Source organism: Oncorhynchus mykiss, chromosome 11, assembly GCF_057628025.1.
Source record: "Oncorhynchus mykiss isolate SJ-2025 chromosome 11, ASM5762802v1, whole genome shotgun sequence".
NCBI classification, from domain to species: Eukaryota; Metazoa; Chordata; class Actinopteri; order Salmoniformes; family Salmonidae; genus Oncorhynchus; species Oncorhynchus mykiss.
The window spans coordinates 23,720,331-23,737,821 of NC_143032.1; the positions used below are offsets into that span (position 1 = coordinate 23,720,331).

The 17,491-nt window shown below is 38.9% G+C and overlaps 2 protein-coding genes across 3 annotated transcripts in view; one reads left to right on the forward strand and one right to left on the reverse strand.

Annotated features, from left to right (window-relative positions):
- Positions 1 to 10,555, reverse strand: part of plppr5b (phospholipid phosphatase related 5b) — a 109,822-nt gene extending 99,267 nt beyond the window's left edge. For both annotated transcript variants that reach the window (XM_021620529.3, XM_021620526.3), the window contains exons 1-2: positions 10,312 to 10,555; positions 4,204 to 4,300 (exon numbers count right to left, since the gene is read on the reverse strand). In XM_021620529.3, coding sequence (XP_021476204.1) covers positions 4,204 to 4,272 — 69 coding nt within the window. In that variant the 5' untranslated portion in view covers positions 4,273 to 4,300; positions 10,312 to 10,555. The remainder of the gene's footprint in view (positions 1 to 4,203; positions 4,301 to 10,311) is intronic.
- Positions 10,556 to 13,755: 3,200 nt separating this feature from the next.
- The window catches only part of plppr4b (phospholipid phosphatase related 4b), a 44,637-nt gene continuing 40,901 nt past the window's right edge, over positions 13,756 to 17,491 (forward strand). Inside the window, exon 1 of the mRNA XM_021620531.3 lies at positions 13,756 to 14,224. Within this exon, the coding sequence (XP_021476206.2) occupies positions 14,051 to 14,224 (174 nt within the window). The 5' untranslated portion in view covers positions 13,756 to 14,050. The remainder of the gene's footprint in view (positions 14,225 to 17,491) is intronic.

Consider the following 17,491-nt stretch of genomic DNA (forward strand, 5'->3'; position numbering starts at 1 on the left):
GGTACTACATTGTCTGGGAGAGGGCCCCTGTGTTCTTCTGTACTGGCAGATTCAACACTTCAAATGTAGGCTGCTAAAGTACATTGGGTGTGAATGCCCTGAATGTACTGCATGCAAGCTCGTCAGAGGCCAGCATTTCTGAATATATACAAATAGTTAATGGAATGTTTCTGAGATAATATCCAGGCATGGTGTCCACAATTTAGGTGATAACAATAACCTACAATAAACGCAAGGAAAAGCAGAGAAAGCAATATGCTCATCTCCAACATCCAAGCAGTTTTGGCACATGGGTTTTTCTGTTGCTCATTAGAAAAACGACATTCAGGCTTGGAGGTGTGTATTCTAACCGATTCCACGTTTGGATTAATGATGTTTGTCCCCCATGAGACACTGTAGAGGCAGTAGCCTATTTCAATGCATCAAAATCCCCAGAATGAATCTTAGATAACTCAAGAAATCTGTAAATTATTTTTGACGTTTTTGCCGAAGATGTTTTAGTTGCACAATTTTACATCTTACTAAGGTGTTTGGTGCAGTATTTCTCAAGAAAAAAAAAGTGCAATGTGTTGTCTTATGTAAACTACGTCGGGCTGCTGTCTCATTATGCTGTTGGATAGAGAGCAGTCACTGCAGCTGTTCACCACATGTTAGTGGGCAAATGGACATCATCAAATCAAAGCTCAACCATAATTTACCCGTTGTGACACACAGATGTTCCCAACTCCGTTTTAGACAAGACTTTATGACCAAAATGATTGTATTTACACTTGTTAGTCCATTTTGACACGAGAGTAACTGTTTCTGACTCATATCGATGTCACATAGGCCATTTTCAAAGGGATTCGTTTATTTTAAAGGCAGTCGCTCTAAAGAAAATAGAAAATATGTGACTGTCAGATTTCTGTGTTGAGGGGGCAGACTGCTCCCCACTCTCTTTCTCTCTCTCCAGAGCCAGGACTGTTGTGTGTTGTTTCTGTTCTTCCGTCTGGGCTGAGGGAGAGAGGAGAGGAGCGGTGGGACCAGTCAGCCTCTGCTTCAACCTCTTAGGCTCTATTTTGCTCTCACTCCCACATCCCTAGCCCCTCTAACCCCTCAGAGGACCACAGGAGTGAAGCCTCAGGGGTAGAATGATGTGCAGCATTTACTGCACCAACAAGGCTTGTGCTACTGGAAGAGTGGGTCTATCTATGAGTTAACAATGACCTTCAGTTCACTTCGCTCCCACACATCCCCAGCCTAACCCATCAGAGGAACACAGGAACAACTCAATGCCTTCAACAGCCCCTAAACCCACTCCCTCCCTGCAGCACGTCAGTCTCCTACTCCCAGGATATGTAAGTGGGCAGGCAGTCTTTACCCACCGGTCTAAAGTACACTCACATCTCCTCACATGGCGGAGACATTTCTCATTAATGCTTTCTTTGTCTCCTTATTTCATTAAAATGACATTATACATGTGTGCCTCTACATAGTATAGGCAAATTACGGTCAGGAACCTTGCATGACATGCACATAATTCATATGTATTGGGATGTTATATTTTCTGAGTGGGGAGTAACTGAAACACGTACACAGATATACAGTATGTATAGATGCCAAGCACAGTTGATGCATGGCAAAGATGCACAGATGAAGTAAGATCCACTGGATTGATAGATGCTGATGAATAACTATGATATCTTTGATTTCAATTTACGGAGAAACTGGGGTGGTTAGTCATCAATGTACACAATAGGACTTTCCTCTCAGTAAACATGATGATATTTAAGTGGGTTTTGTTAGTAAATAACTGTTTGTGTTAGGTCTCAATCATTTGTGAGGATGCCAAAGTGGGCTATAATTGTTCACACTTCTGGCAAATTGAGAGGAGGAGATGAGAGAAGGAGCAGGCTCATTTCACACCTAATGTGAAACGATTAGGCCGATGATTTTGGTGGAGTTCAATTATGATGATGATGGTGATGATGTTCTTTCAGAGAACATGTGATGCTAATAAAGTCGTGATTAAACAGCCTTGCGTATTCTGCAGGTGAAAATCACAGCGTTAATAACCCGCAGAGCCAGCTCAGTTAATTTGCTGTGACATTTTCACATATCCCGTCTCCTCGTTCTCCCTCATAAATATGTGTAGAGATGAGTTACATCTCTGAGTAAAACTGAGAAGTTCAAGGCTACATCATTGTGTTCATTGGGTTCAGTGTTTCCTAAGGGTACAGGAAAGGAAATGAAGAGGAAATATTTTCAAGATGGAGCTGAAGTTGTTAGAAATTAATTTAGATTTACAATCACTCCAATTAACAGAAGACAAACTGCATAAACAGAACAGTATAACACTGACGGAAAATCAACATGAATTCATGCAAAAATATTTGTTTTCGGGGACACTTCACGTGACATTTTACATATGAAAACATGTATTTTTGGAACACTTCACATGTGAATACATGTGTTTTTGGAACACTTCACAAGTGGCAGAAATGAGTCATTATGATACACAGCGCTTTTAAAATACAGTGTTTCTTCTTACATATTTGACATGTTTATTCATACAGAAATTATTATTCAACGCGTCCTCACCTGGGCTTTGAACTCACAACCTCTTGGTTCACGGCATTCTGATGTTTCTGCTACCATGTCTGTGTCAATGGCTGGTGTCACCTGTATTCCTACACTTTTGACTTCTAAGTAAATATCAGCTTGGTTAAAAATACACTCTAGTATATTTGTCAATGCGATTCAGGAGTAACACTGAAACAGAATAATATGCCTGCCAACATTAAACTATACAGAGAACGGTGAAATATCTGAAATAGGTAAAGGAAATCAATGATGAGAGAGTAGTCAGATTAAGAGCTAACTAAAATAGCAGTGCAGATGCCACTCTTTCGCTATGTGCAGAGATGTATTACGGGTAATGAATGTGTAGAGGAATGCTAGAGACTTTGCAGAACAGCAGAAAGATCAGCACACCTTGAATCCAGAGGTTGTGTGTTCAAATTTAGATGAACAGCATACTACTTACTTTAAAACTCAATACCATTTCATTACTTATAATGTTTTGGGACCATCTGAGGCCATCCTGACGACTGGTAAAACAAATGTCTTGAGAACATCTTACAAAAATGCTAACATGGTCCTTGCCCTTATGGAAAAACGACATGAATTTCACGTGTGAACTAATGTGATCTGATGTGTGATCTGATGTGAAGTTAATGTGACAACACGTGGCAACATGTAAAGCAACATGAAACTAAATATGTGAGGGAGGTACACCCTTCTCATATCGAACAGCAATCTGCGCTGCTCCGTCATGTTGTGAACAAGGCAGCATGGTGCATCATTCAGAAACATACAACGTCTCTTTTCCATACAAAATATATGTCCGAAATTTCACACTAGTTTTCATTAAGAAGGAAGATTAAAGCATATTTATCAAAAGCAATCACATGTAAAAACACAGAATTACGACTCGATACTCCATGTGCTTAACCTAGGTCACTTTTGTTTTGAGCCGACTTCGGCGTTGGCTTTGAACGGGGAACCTGGCTCTCACTGTGATTTTAGTTGTGCTTTTGAATGTGTGCTAATGGATATGCTGTGTATATGCATCTGTGTATGGTGTGTTTTTAGAGTCAACTTGTATGTAATGTGTATGTTTTTAATGATTTTATGGAACCCAAGACTCCCTGGAAAACAACGCAATTGTTTCTGAGTGGAATATCCTGGCTAAAATAAATACAAATTGAGAAAAACATTTCCAGGGAGGCCGCCTGGTTCCAAAATCAATCACTTTTCACCCGGTGCCAACTCCTCCCTCCTCCCACCGGGGAAACCTGTGCCAGATAATCGAATCACCTCAATATCTCATGTGAAGTGTTCCAAAAACACGTTTGCGGATAATTTCACATGTGAAATGTGAAGTATTCTAAACACACATGGTTTCACATGATTCCCAAAATACATTTTAACATGTAAAATGTCACGTGAAATGTTCCAAAAACATGTTTTCACATGATTTTTCATGTGAAATGTCGTTTCATTGTATAACATGTTGACATTTTACATCCCCATGTTGTCACATTTATTTAACATGAGATCATGTTCTCACATGTGCTCACACAAGATCACATGTGTTGACATGTGGAATTCATGTGATTTTTATCTGTAAGGGAACAATTCTCCATAATAATACAATCTTACCTCCACAAGCAGGTAAGTGAAGAATTTCCTCTTATCTCTTGGCTCCCATCTTTCTGCGACTGCAGGCATGTTTCCGTACACCAAAATGTGGCATTAACTGTAAAATTGTATACAAAGGAACACTAATTAGAGTTCCATTCGAAAACTGTATGTATGGTGCCTAAACCTTTATTTACAACTACTACAGTCAACCACTAGATGGAGCCTGTAAACAATCTTTGACACAATCACTACTGTCGTAGAGGTTTTCCTCCTTTAGAAACCTGGGGACGTATTCATAAAACAATTAAGAATAGAAGTCCCATATGAATTATGTCTAAATGTTTGGCATGAGTTGATATGATGTTATGTTGATTCTCTATATGAGCTTTTGACAGGATTACACATTATTCTGGTCCTTAGCAGGCTATACATTGCTATCATATTCATTACCACAAGGGGGCATTGGGGAGATAGCTGAAAAGTACCTGTCATATACAGGGACATGTTTATGATGTACAACATATTTCAGTGAATAACCTTGTGTTCAACGTCTCATGAGAGAAAGAGAAAGAGAGAGAGAGGTATTTGTTTGGTTTAGTAGCTCAAAGAAACACTGTCTGGAAGAAACTGTCTAGAAACACTGTCTACACAATCAGGTTCCAATTGCTACAGGTATAAAGCACCTTCATATGAGTGGTGTGAATTGAATGAGCAAATGTTAAATTAATCTTAACAACATAACACTGACCATTTTCACTCAATTAAGGATGGATTTAAATCCAACAAACTTAGAGTGAATCACTGTGCTTTGCCTCTGGGGCATTATATTTTTAACCTTGGCCCTGTGCTTGTGTGTGCAGCATGCATCTCGATACCCTCTATGATGTTATGCATATTAACGGAGCAGACAAGCACAGGACATCTAAAAGCAGAGACCTGATTCTAATTCCACAGCAGATGAGAAGGAATAAATACTCCAGTAACTACCAGATCAAAATGAGATGGGGAATCATTGTGATTCAGTCTATTCCAGGACCCTTCCACAACTATGCTCTTCTTAACAACTGTCTCCTCATTGTTTAAACATTTTCTGCTTCTACTGCATGTGGTGGGCCAAACCTTGCTCTTTAAAGAGGAGGTATTGTTTACTTGTCTTTTATGTCAGAAGGCAAAAGCTAAGTACATCAGACCAGACCAGAAGAGATCAGACCAGACCAGGGCATGGTTTCCCAAAATAAATCGGGAACAATGTGTGAGCAGATAGTTTTGTTTTGCAGTGCACTGCTAATGCAGACAGAGTGGGTGTGTGGTGTACCCCGGTTTCAAATGCTATGTAATATAGGAACAGTCAAGGTGGGAAAGAGTGTTCTCCTCAGACACAACTTTTGTCTGGTTCTGAAAGGCCACTTATGCTGAAGGAAGAATTCCATCTTGAGCTAGATTAGAATTGTATTGTATTGTATTCGATCATTGGAGTTTTTGTCACGAGAAGCCTGGGAAAGGGGTTCAATTTGGGACATAAAACAGTCTCTCTCACCTCACCAGGGAGAGCTGTACGTATTAGCCTTGAGAAAATATGGTGTTTCCATCTACCTCGAGCTTCTTTAATCCATTTCCACGGCACCCTGATCATTGATCTTCTCGTGTTTTATCACCTAGCTTTAGGTAGAGCGTTATCTCAATCTCTAGAGATTCAACAACTCCTAGATCTAGTGTAGTTTTTTTCCCATCGTGTTTGAGATACAGTATAAGGGTCTTATTCCATTGTGTCATAAAAGCACATTATTAGTAGATATCGCTAAACACGCAGTGCCTTCTAGGCAGAACTGATTATTCTTAGACATATTTGTTATGTTCACCTTGCTGTCAGGAAAAAGTATTGTGTGTCAAATATGGAGACATATTAACAGTCTAAACCGTAAAATAGCAATCAGCAGTAGAAAGAATAACAAAGTCTTTTCCCTGCCCCTGTTTTGGTAAAAACAATATATAAGGGATTAGGCATGAAGAATTCAGGAGTTTATTTCACATTTTTCACATTTGTGTCTTTTCATCTGAAATTATTGGTTATGGGGAGGGGCACAACTTTCACTGGGGACAGGGGGGACATGTCCCTCCCATATTCTGAAATTGCATTTTTGCCCCCAGTTTTATCATTGGAATGTGATACAAAACGAGGCAACGGTGTGCTTTAGGACCATGCGGACGCCTCCGTGTGGTCAGGTAGACTATTTGGAGAGTTAATCCAACTGGATAAACAAAAAAATATAATATATTATATATATATTATTTCTAAAACCAAATTTGCATATGTGCAATATATCACTGTTCTCAGATTTTAAATTAATAGATTTTAGGTGTGTTTAAAATGTGTTTTCTTTTGCAAAATGCTATATCCATTGTTAAACTGGAATGGAATGTTTGTATTATGTATATTTGATTGTGATATGTGATTGTCTCACCTAGCTATCTTATGATGAATGTAAGTCGCTCTGGATATGAGCATCTGCTAAATGACAAAAATGTAACATTTAAATTTTTACATACAGATCTCACAGTACTGTACTTAATTATTGCATTTAAAATATACATTACCAGTCAAAAGTTTGGACAAACATGCTCAGGATTTTTCTATATTTTTACTATCTTCTAAGTTGTAGAACAGTAGTGAACATCACAACTATGAAATAACACATGGAATCATGTAGTAACCAAAAACGTATTAAACAAATTAAAATAGATTTTAGATTTTAGATTCTTCAAAGTAGCCACCCTTTGTCTTGATGACAGCTTTGCACACTATTGGCATTCTCTCAACCAGCTTCATGAGGTAGTAACCTGGAATGCATTTCAATTAATAAGAGTGCCTTGTTAAAAGATAATATGTGGAATTTCTTTCCTTCTTAATGTGTTTGAGCCAATCAGTTGTGTTGTGACAAGGTAGGGGTGTTATTCAGAAGATAGCCCTATTTGGGAAAATACCAAGTCCATATTATGGCAAGAAAAGCTCAAATAAGCAAAGAGAAATGAGCAAAGAGAAATGACAGTCCATCATTACCTAATCAACAGGACAATGGCCAAACACACCTCTGAGCTGTGTAAGGGCTATTTGACCAAGAAGGAGCGTGATGGAGTGCTGCACCTGATCTCCACAATCACCTGACCTCAACCCAACTGAGATGGTTTGGGATGAGTTGGACCGCAGAGGGAAGGAAAAGCAGCCAATAAGTGCTCAGCATATGTGGGAACGCCTTCAAGACTGTTGGAAAAGCATTCCAGATGAAGCTGGTTGAGAGAATGCCAAGAGTGTGCAAAGCTATCATTAAGGCAAAGGGTAGCTACTTTGAAGAATCTAAAATCTAAAATATATTTTGATATATTTTACTATTTTTTGGTTACTACATGATTCCATATTTGTTATTGCAGAGTTTTGATGTCTTCACTATACTATTCTACAATGTAGAACATTTTAAAAAATAAAGGAAAACCCTTCAATGAGTAGGTGTGTCCAAACTTTTGACTGGTACTGTATATAGTATTCACACCTCTTAACTTTTTTTTGTGTTACAACCTGAATATAAAATGGTTTAGATTTTTTGGTCACTGGCCTACACATAAGACCCTGTAATGTTCAAGTGGAATTATGTTTTTCTTATTTCCTTTTTTTAAAATTAATTATAGATGAAAAACTGAAATGTCTTGAGTCAATAAGTATTCAACCCCTTTGTTATGGCAATCCTAAATAAGTTGAGGAGTAAACATGTGCTTAACAAGTCGCATAACAAGTTGCATGGACTCACTCTGTGTGCAATAATGGTGTTTAACATTATTTTTTAATGACTACCTAATTTCTGTACCTCACACATACAATTATATGTAAGGCCCCTCAGTCGAGCAGTGAATTTCAAACACAGTTTCAACCAAAAAGACCCAGGAAGTTTTCCAATTCCTCGCAAAGAAGGGCACCTAATGGTAGATGGGTAAAAAAAAAAGCTGACATTTGAACATGGTCACAACAAAGATACAGGCGTCCTTCCTAACTCAGTTGCCGGAGAAGCAGGAAACCGCTCTGGGATTTCGCCATGAGTTCAATGGTGACTTTAAAACAGTTACAGTGTTTAATTGCTGTTATAGGAGAAAATGGAGGATGGATCAACAACATTGTAGTTACTCCATAATACTAACCTAATTCAGAGGGGTTGGGTTAAATGCGGAAGACACATTTCAGTTGAATACATTCAGTTGGACAACTGACTAGGTATCCCCCTTTCCCTTCCCCTAATTGACAGAGTGAAAAGAAGGAAACCTGTACAGAATAAAAATATTCCAAAACTTGCATCCTGTTTACACGGCACTAAAGTAATCTAATACAACACATTACTAAGTACCACTCTCCATATTTTTAAGAATGGTGGTGGCTGCATCATGTTTTATGGGTATGCTTGTAGTTGTTAAGGATTGGGAGTTTTTCAGGATAAAAAAAGAAACGGAATAGAGACAAAACTGAGGCAAAATCCTAGAGGAAAACGTGGTTCAGTCTGCTTTCTACCAGACACTGGGATATGAATTCACCTTTCAGCAGGTTAATAACCTAAAACACAAGGCCAAATCTACACTGGAGTTGCTTACCAAGAAGACAGTGAATGTTCCTGAGTGGCTGAGTCACAGTTTTGACTTAAATCTACTTGAAAATCTAGGGCAAGACCTGAAAATGGTCTTGCCAACAAATTTGACAGAGCTTGAAGATTTTTTTAAAGAATAATGGCAAATGTTGCACAATCCAGGTGTGGAAAGCTCTTACAAGACTTGCCAGAAAGACTCACTGCTGTAATCACTGCCAAAGGTGCTTCTGCAAAGTACTGACTCAGGGGTGTGAATACTTCAATATTTCATTTTCGATAAATGTACAAATATTTCAAAAAATATGTTTTCACTTTGTCATTATTGGTTATTGTGTGTAGATGGGTGAGAAAAAAATATATTTAATCAATGTTGAATTTAGGCAGTAACACCACAACATGTGGAATAAGTCAAGGGGTATGAATACTGTTTTGATGTCACAAATGTATCATTTGTACATTTATTTCTTTAAAATGTAGTTATTTGTTACATTTGACTGTGTAAAACCTAGCAGTACTACTTATTTATCTGGGAGTTTGGCGATTATATAGCATTTAGCAAAAACATGATTATTTGACTCTGTATTGAAACCCTAAACTGATACATTTTAAACAACTACATGTCTGTCGTTGAACAACCCTATGCCATGATTAGATTGTGAAAAAACACACCAATCTCGTTAATAATTTATTTTTTTAAATAAAAGCTAATTTTCTAACATTTTTGAAAATGGATATACAGTGATTTGGAACAAAACTCTTCAAATGTAACCACTCTCAAATTCATAGACAGAGCTATGGATGCAAGGACTGACCATCCAATATATCAAAATGATAGTTTTAATCATGTTTTAAGGTTTTATATTGGTTTGCAAACATTGGAGTAAAACAAGCTTATATGCTGAGTTCTGATGGGGTATGACAGTTGAACTAAGCTCATGTCATATGTAAGTTATATTCTTCAATAATCAATCGGTACATATTTAATATAAGTCAATAAATGGATGTAGCAGCAGCTGATTACCCCTTTAAGGGTATATTCAAGTACGTCTATAAACTGCTACAGATTAATTGCATCATCAATGTTTTACTGTGTACTGTATGTACAGTGTAGGTTGAAGATTGTATCAGGGATCCATGGGTACAGTAGCCTATACAACACAATAATGATCAGAGCACCTGAAACTGTAACAAGGCAGATCGTAATAACACTATAACAACGAATGTAGTACATTGAGCCTAATTTCAAAATGGCAATACTCTGAAACTCTACCGATATGAATGTTTTGACGTTTTCTTAGCTTTCCTCCTCGATGCACACCACCACACGTCCATAGAAAGCATAGAGCCATAGGCTATCATATGTGGTGCATTGCTGTATTTTCTCATTCTCTGCACGAACCGTAGCCTACCTAACAAAATGCAGAGCAGTTACGACTGAACATCTACCCTGCGACAATTACCACAGTCTCTGCAGTGCTGACGGGATAACGGGAAAAAGTCCTACCTTGGACTGCTCAAGGAGTTTTAGCGACTCAACAGCTTCAGAAGTCTGAACGTGATAAATAAACAACCAGACGTGACTCATATGTTTGTATCTCTACGGACGTTTGCTTCTTGGATGTACATTTAGTGTTCTACGAATTTCCAAGGTCCCTTCTCGTGAAAATAACTCATTAATTTCAATACTTTCAGTGTCTCCGGTATGTTGTCAATTACCTTGGTGGATGCAGCAAATGCGCTACTGCGCATGCGCAACCATGGACAGTCTTTTTGCTGTAATGTCATGGAAGTGAAGGCTAGTTTACACCACTGTTGCTATCGTCCCATCCCCCATCAACTCTAACTCTTTCTCCTAGTAAAAGGTGTCCTACAGTGGCAAGAAAAAGTATGTGAACCCTTTGCAATTACCTGGTTTTCTGCATAAATTGGTCATACAATTTGATCTGATCTTCATCTAAGACACAACCATAGACAAACACACTGTGCTTAAACTAATAACACACAAGTTATTGTATTTTTCTTGTCTCTGTTGGATACATCATTCAAACTTTCACAGTATAGGTTGGACAAAGTATGTGAACCCCTAGGCTAATGACTTCTCCAAAAGCTAATTGTAGTCAGGAGTCAGCTAACCCTGAGTCCAATCAATGAGACAGTTAGAGCTGCCCTGCACTATAAAAAAACTATTCACAAGAAGCATTGCCTGATGTGACCCATGCCTTGAACAAAATAGATCTCAAAAGACCTAAGATTAAGAATAGTTGACTTGCCTAAAGCTGAAAATGATTTATTAACTATCTCTAAAAGCTTTAATATTCATCAGGGCGTGGTAAGACAAATTGTCTATAAATGGAGAAAGTTCAACACTGTTGCTACTCTCCCTAGGTGTGGCCGTCCTGCAAAGATGACTGCAAGAGCACAGAGCAGAATGCTCAACGAGGTTAAGAAGAATCCTAGAGTGTCAGCTAAAGACTTGCAGAAATCTCTGGAACATGCTAACATCTCTGTTGACGAGTCTACGATACGTAAAAAAATAAACGAGAATGGTGTTCATGGGAGGACTCTACGGAAGAAGCCACTGCTGTCCATAAAAAACATTACTGCACGTCTGAGGTTCGCAAAATAGCACCCAGAGGTTCCACAGCACTACTGGCAAAATATTCTGTGGACAGATGAAACTTAAGTTGAGTTACTTGGAAGGAACACACAACACTATGTGTGGAGAAAAAAAGACAAGCACACCAACATCAAAACCTCATCCCAACTGTAAAGTATGGTGGAGGGAGCATCATGGTTTGGGGCTGCTTTGCCTTGACAGCTTGTTATCATTGACAGAAAAATGAATTCCCAAGTTTATCAAGACATTTTGCAGGAGAATGTTAGACTAGAATCCTTTAGAATCTGTCCGCCAATTGAAGCTCAACAGAAGTTGGGTGATGCAACAGGACAACGACCCAAAACACAGAAGTAAATCAACAACAGAATGGCTTCAACAAAATAAAATACGCCTTCTGGAATGGCCCAGTCAGAGTCCTGACCTCAACCCAATTGAGATGCTGTGGTCTGACCTCAACCCAATTGAGATGCTGTGGTATGACCTCAAGAGAGCAGTTCTCACCAGACATCCCAAGAATATTGCTGAACTGATATAGTTTTGCATAGAAGAATGTTTCAAAATCCCTCTTGACTGTTGTGCAGGTCTGATCAACAACTACAGAAAATGTTTGGTTGAGGTTATTACTGCAAAAAGGAGGGTTAACCAGTTATTAAATCCACAGGTTCACATACTTTTACCGCTCTGCACTGTGAATGTTTACACAGTGTGTTCAGTAAAGACCTGAAAACGTATAATTGTTTGTGTGTTGTTAATATAAGCAGACTGTGTTTGTCTATTGTTGTGACAAATATATGCAGAAATTGATCATTTATGCAGAAATCGGTAATTTGAAAGGGTTCACATACTTTTTCTTGCCACTCTATTCAGGAATATAGGTTACTCACTAGGCATGGTGTCCGTTTGCTAGTCAGATACCAGAGTGACATAAACTTCCAGGTAGCCTACATTTAGAGTGGCTAATAGTGGCTAACTGCCATGTGATTCTGAATTAACATTAATGGTGCTGAATTACCGCAAGTGTCTTGTTTTCTAAATGTAGGCATATTTAACAGATTTGGATCATTCTTATCTTCTGACCGTGGGCCCAATTAATAGATATTTTAAAAATGAAAAAAGTAATCAGAGGATGTGAAATGGGTCTGAAGATAGTTGAAAAGAGGAATATTTCGTTAATTAATTATGATTGTCCTCTCCTCCCTGAGGAGAGAACAATCATTAATGGGAGTCCATTAATTACACCCACTCTGTCTCAATGCCAGTAATAGATAGTCTCATTAAAGATATAGGCTATCAAGTTTTTACACCATTAGTGCTGCACAATACTGCTACACTTGAACCACAGTCACATTAAGCAGCCATCTATCCAGCCAAGATCAATAGGCAGGGCCAGCTCCAGGCATAAGCAACATAAGTTATTGCTTAGGGCCCCAGGCCGTTAGGGGGCCCTAAACCCCATTTTTATCTTTTGGAACTCAGTCTCAACTTACTGTTGAGAGTTAGAATAGTGGAATTCAGTAGGTACAAGTTTGAAATTTGGTTGTGCTTCAGCTATTATTTGTTTCTTGTTATGTTAGTCACTAACCATGTTTCCATCCACAGTTTTTATGTGAGTAAAGTCATTCCGTATGAAAAAAACAAAGACGACTGCTGTGATGGAATCATGAAGTTTCAGTACAATTGTATGCCGACAAAAAATGTGTCCGTTGGACATGGTGGGATTTTTTTCTGTCCGTAAAATTAATTATGTGAGAAATAGCGGTGTAAACGACTTTATGCGCAAATATTGATATAATAACCATCATATCGAAGTAAACTTGGAGTCACACGATAATGTGGTGTGTGGTCCTACCACCACGACTCGAGAAACCATTCAGTTTATTAGGCTACAGATGAAAAAACGTATGGTAAACTTCACAGGGTGGTGAAAGTGCACGGTGATCTTGAAATGTGTATCTGCCCCATTGCAAAAACTATTTGAACTACATGGAATTTGCCATAAAATTGCTAAATGTCTCTCCTCCCCATGGCATAATGTATAGAATTGCAGAAAATTAACTTTAAAACGAATTTATTCTCTCTGAATTTAAAATTAGGGGGCAACCAAATCTCGCTTAGGGCCCCCAAAAGGCTAGCAATGGTCCTGTTGATAGGTATTGCTAGAAGACATTTACAGTAGAAACGGATTGATTCCTGTTGTCATCTGGAAGCTACTGCACACATAAGCCTGATTAACAGACAAGTCGAAATCTACTGTATACTGTGACTGTTTTACTGCTGAGCTAATTAAAATGCTGTCAGTTCATGTTTATGAATGCATGCGTTCCGGAGTGCGCCTGCGCCTTTCTCTAAAGCGCCAGAGTGTAAAACAGGAGAGCACTGCTGATGTCATAGCAGCTTTCCAAGGACTTTACTCGGTGACTGCTCGTGCGGCCCAAGTGTATGCCAAGTCTTTATCAAGAGATGCAAATTATGCTATATTAGCAACAAGGATACTTTCTCAAAATCAGGTTAGGAGATGCTGTGTCTTTTTAAGAGAGTCTTGTGAGGTGCATGCCGACTGTGGTTGCAACCCGCACTCTTCATCCACGGTATACTTCGGAATGAAGCGAGGGGCAGTCGTGCGCGTATGATATTGGCACCCAGTTGTGACAGCAGTATTGGACATTTGACCATCTTACAGCAGGTTACCGCTATTATTTTATCGAGTATCGGGGGACCAATCATGTCTTCAAGAGAAAGACAAAAAGGAAATATGACGAAAGACAGCGTCAGCTTGCTGCCCTGCTTCTATTTCGTTGAGGTAGGTTGATTCTCTCTTTTTGGAGACTGGGCTGACTCGGAGAATAACAGGATAGTTACATTAATCATGACTATGAAAACATGATTTAAAAAAATGACACATAATTTCATCCGAAAAACAAAACAAAACAATAATGTTGCATGAATAGGAGGGCTGCAACGAATTATCAAAAAACAAGAAACAAATAAATAGGTAAATCAGATGACTAATGATAATAGGCGATTGTAGTCATGGAACAATACATGCCAGCAGTTCAATTTCAAATTATGTACATGATGTGTATGAATTACATATATTGATTGGTATTGATGTTTGGTTTCAATACACATGATCGAACACATGTTGTTGATGTTCTCTGGATGCAAGCACCAAACGATTCACTATGCATCAAATGATTCACTATGCACAAGATGATAAAACAGAAATATCACTCACAAGCATGCACATTTACTGTGTGTGTGTGTGTGTGTGTGTGTGTGTGTGTGTGTGTGTGAGTGCGCGTGCACGCGCGTGCGTGAGTGTGTGTGTGTGGAAATCTGGACATCTGTGGTAGGCAGTAAGTAGCATATATGACTCTATCAGACACTGAACATTCAGGACTCAGAAGTCAGCTCAGCTCTATTTAACCGATTCATGTTTCCTATGAAGCGTGGCTGCCAAATACCATATATTACTGTAGATCTAGGATTTTTTAACACAGTCTTTCATCGCAGTTCAACCAGTTCAGCATCCCTTCTCCACACCAATGGGACATGCACATTTCCTGTGATGTCTCTGGATATTTAAACTACACAACCTACATCACCATGTCAGGGGCAGCAAGTAACCCATGTCCGAGCCAGAACGGCCCATAGTCCGTTTTAAGGGAGTAGTTATTTTGAGGAGTGTCCTGTATCTTAACCATGGCTTCACTTTTAAAGAACCTTGCTTATTGATTCTATTAAGATTCTGAGTTATAGTGGCCTTGTAGAGTTTGTCTTGCCTGAGGCTTGTGTCTCTAGTGGAACCAATTTGAGCACACAGTGTAGTGAAAACCCGTTTTAGATTAAACAGGGGAAAACTTTATGTTCAAAGGATGGATCAAAGACATGGAGTGTACTGTACTGCACTGTTATGCACTGTACTGCACTGTTCTGCACTGTACTGCACTCTACTGCACTGTTCTGCATTGCACTGTTCTCTTTTGTACTGTACTGCACTGTACTGCACTGTTCTGCACTCTACTGTATTGCAATGTTCTGTTTTGTACTGTATGTACTGTAGTACAAATCTGTCATATTTTGGAACCTGTTCTCTGACTAGAAAGCCAGTCTAGTTCTCCCCTTTGGTCTAGCAAAGGTCCAGCATCACCCCATACAGTGCCGAATGGAGCCAGTGGAGCTTATGCTGGGGAATACATAGCTCTTGAAATATAGAGCATAAGCAGAGTATTAGGCATACCTAGGCTACATGTAGATGTTGCAATGCATACACAGAGGGAGTTGCAAATAAGTGTCATATTTGTTCATTCTCTTATTAATTTGTTCATCCGTTTGTTAATTCATCAATTCATAAGATCTTATTTTTTGTAAATGCCCCTCTCACCTTAAAACACATGTGGAAAACCATCCCACTGCTCCTGGACAGCTACCTTTACAGCACTGCTGGAGAAGGAGAAACCACATGGCTGCACCACAACACACATCTCAACTGCAGGCAATATTGACCACATCATGTCTTTGATCCACTGGCTGTTTCCAATGTCCACATGAACATACACACCATACCACTCAGTATGAAGTCAGCGATTGGATATACATTATGAGTGCTATGCTTATTAGTTTTTTTGGAACAGAACACGTGTTTCCTATCAATTGGTTCCTATGGTTTGATTATTATTATTATAATGACAGTCTTATAGGTCTGTAATGACATGCGTATAGGGCTGTAAGACTTAAATGTGTGTGTGCAAGACACCCATGCTTGGTTTAATTACAGTCTTATAGGTCTGTACGTACTGTATGTGTACAGTAAAACACTCGTCAAACCTCCATCATCCTCAGAAGGACACCTTCGCTGCCTTGTGAGATGATACCTTTAGTCAGTGCTGCAACACAGGGTTTGGAACAGTTCAGGGAACATAACCAAAAACCGTAAAATAGCGAAATTCTTGAAGGAACAGAATCAGAACCAGGAATGAGCGTGATCTATACTGTTCCGGGAACAGAACCGTTATTTTAAAAGCATGGGAACCAGTTAATAATGTTATTTTATTTTCCAGGATTTTTTTTCAGTCCTCAAAAAATGCAACAAAGCGCCTATGAAAATCCCTCACTCAGTCACTCAGAAAATGATTCCTGTGTCAGCCTGCCAACTGAAAATATTTTTTCCAGTGTGTGTGTGCGTGTGTGCTGCGTCTCTCCAAAGCATAGGCTACTGTAGCCTACTGTAATTCTGTAATTCAGAAATTAGGGAGAGATTTTTCATTAGAGAAGAATGGGTACACTTTTTCAATGCTAGTTAAGGATACTATAGTTATCACATTGCACATTGGATTTATGAATTACAAAAAGCTAAAACGTGTTTTTAATTCTGGTGCAGTTCTGCACGTACAAGCTTTTTAGCTAGCTAGCTGTGGTCCGATATTAAGCCAACTCTCTGAAGTTCAAAGACATTCAAAATTCCTCCATAGAAGCAACTCCTCCATAGGTATAATTCTGTGGGCCAAATTCAGTATAATGCATGTCATAACAATATACCCAGCACTTTAAGCCAAGCCTCCTCCTCCACCCTCTCTCGCTCTTTCCCCACCCACAAAATTTCAGTCGCATCTCGCTCCCTACACTTGTCTGTCCATCACGCATGTAAACAACTATAGCTTGCCCAGTCTAGAGCTGCTCTAGCCACACTGATTGGTGAAGTAATTTAATGTCAAGCTAAATGTACAAAAAATGAATTGATTTCAGAGGTTTAAAAGGAACAGAAAGGAACGATATAAATCAGTACTCTTTTTGGTTCGAACCGGTTCAGAACTATATTTTTCAGGTCGGAACAGTGGAACAATAAAATAAATGGTTCTGTTCAGAACGAAACAATTTTGGTTCCAACCCCTGCTGTTACATGCTATAAATAGCCTACACCGACCAACCAGTCCACTTTCCATTTCTAGCCATCCATTATTTAACTTCATCTGTCACTTCCCTGCCTTTCATTTCTGTAATCACTGGATCTGAGTTAAAGCAAAGTGAGATTAGAGGTACAGTCTTGTCTGGCAGTGGCAAGATAGGG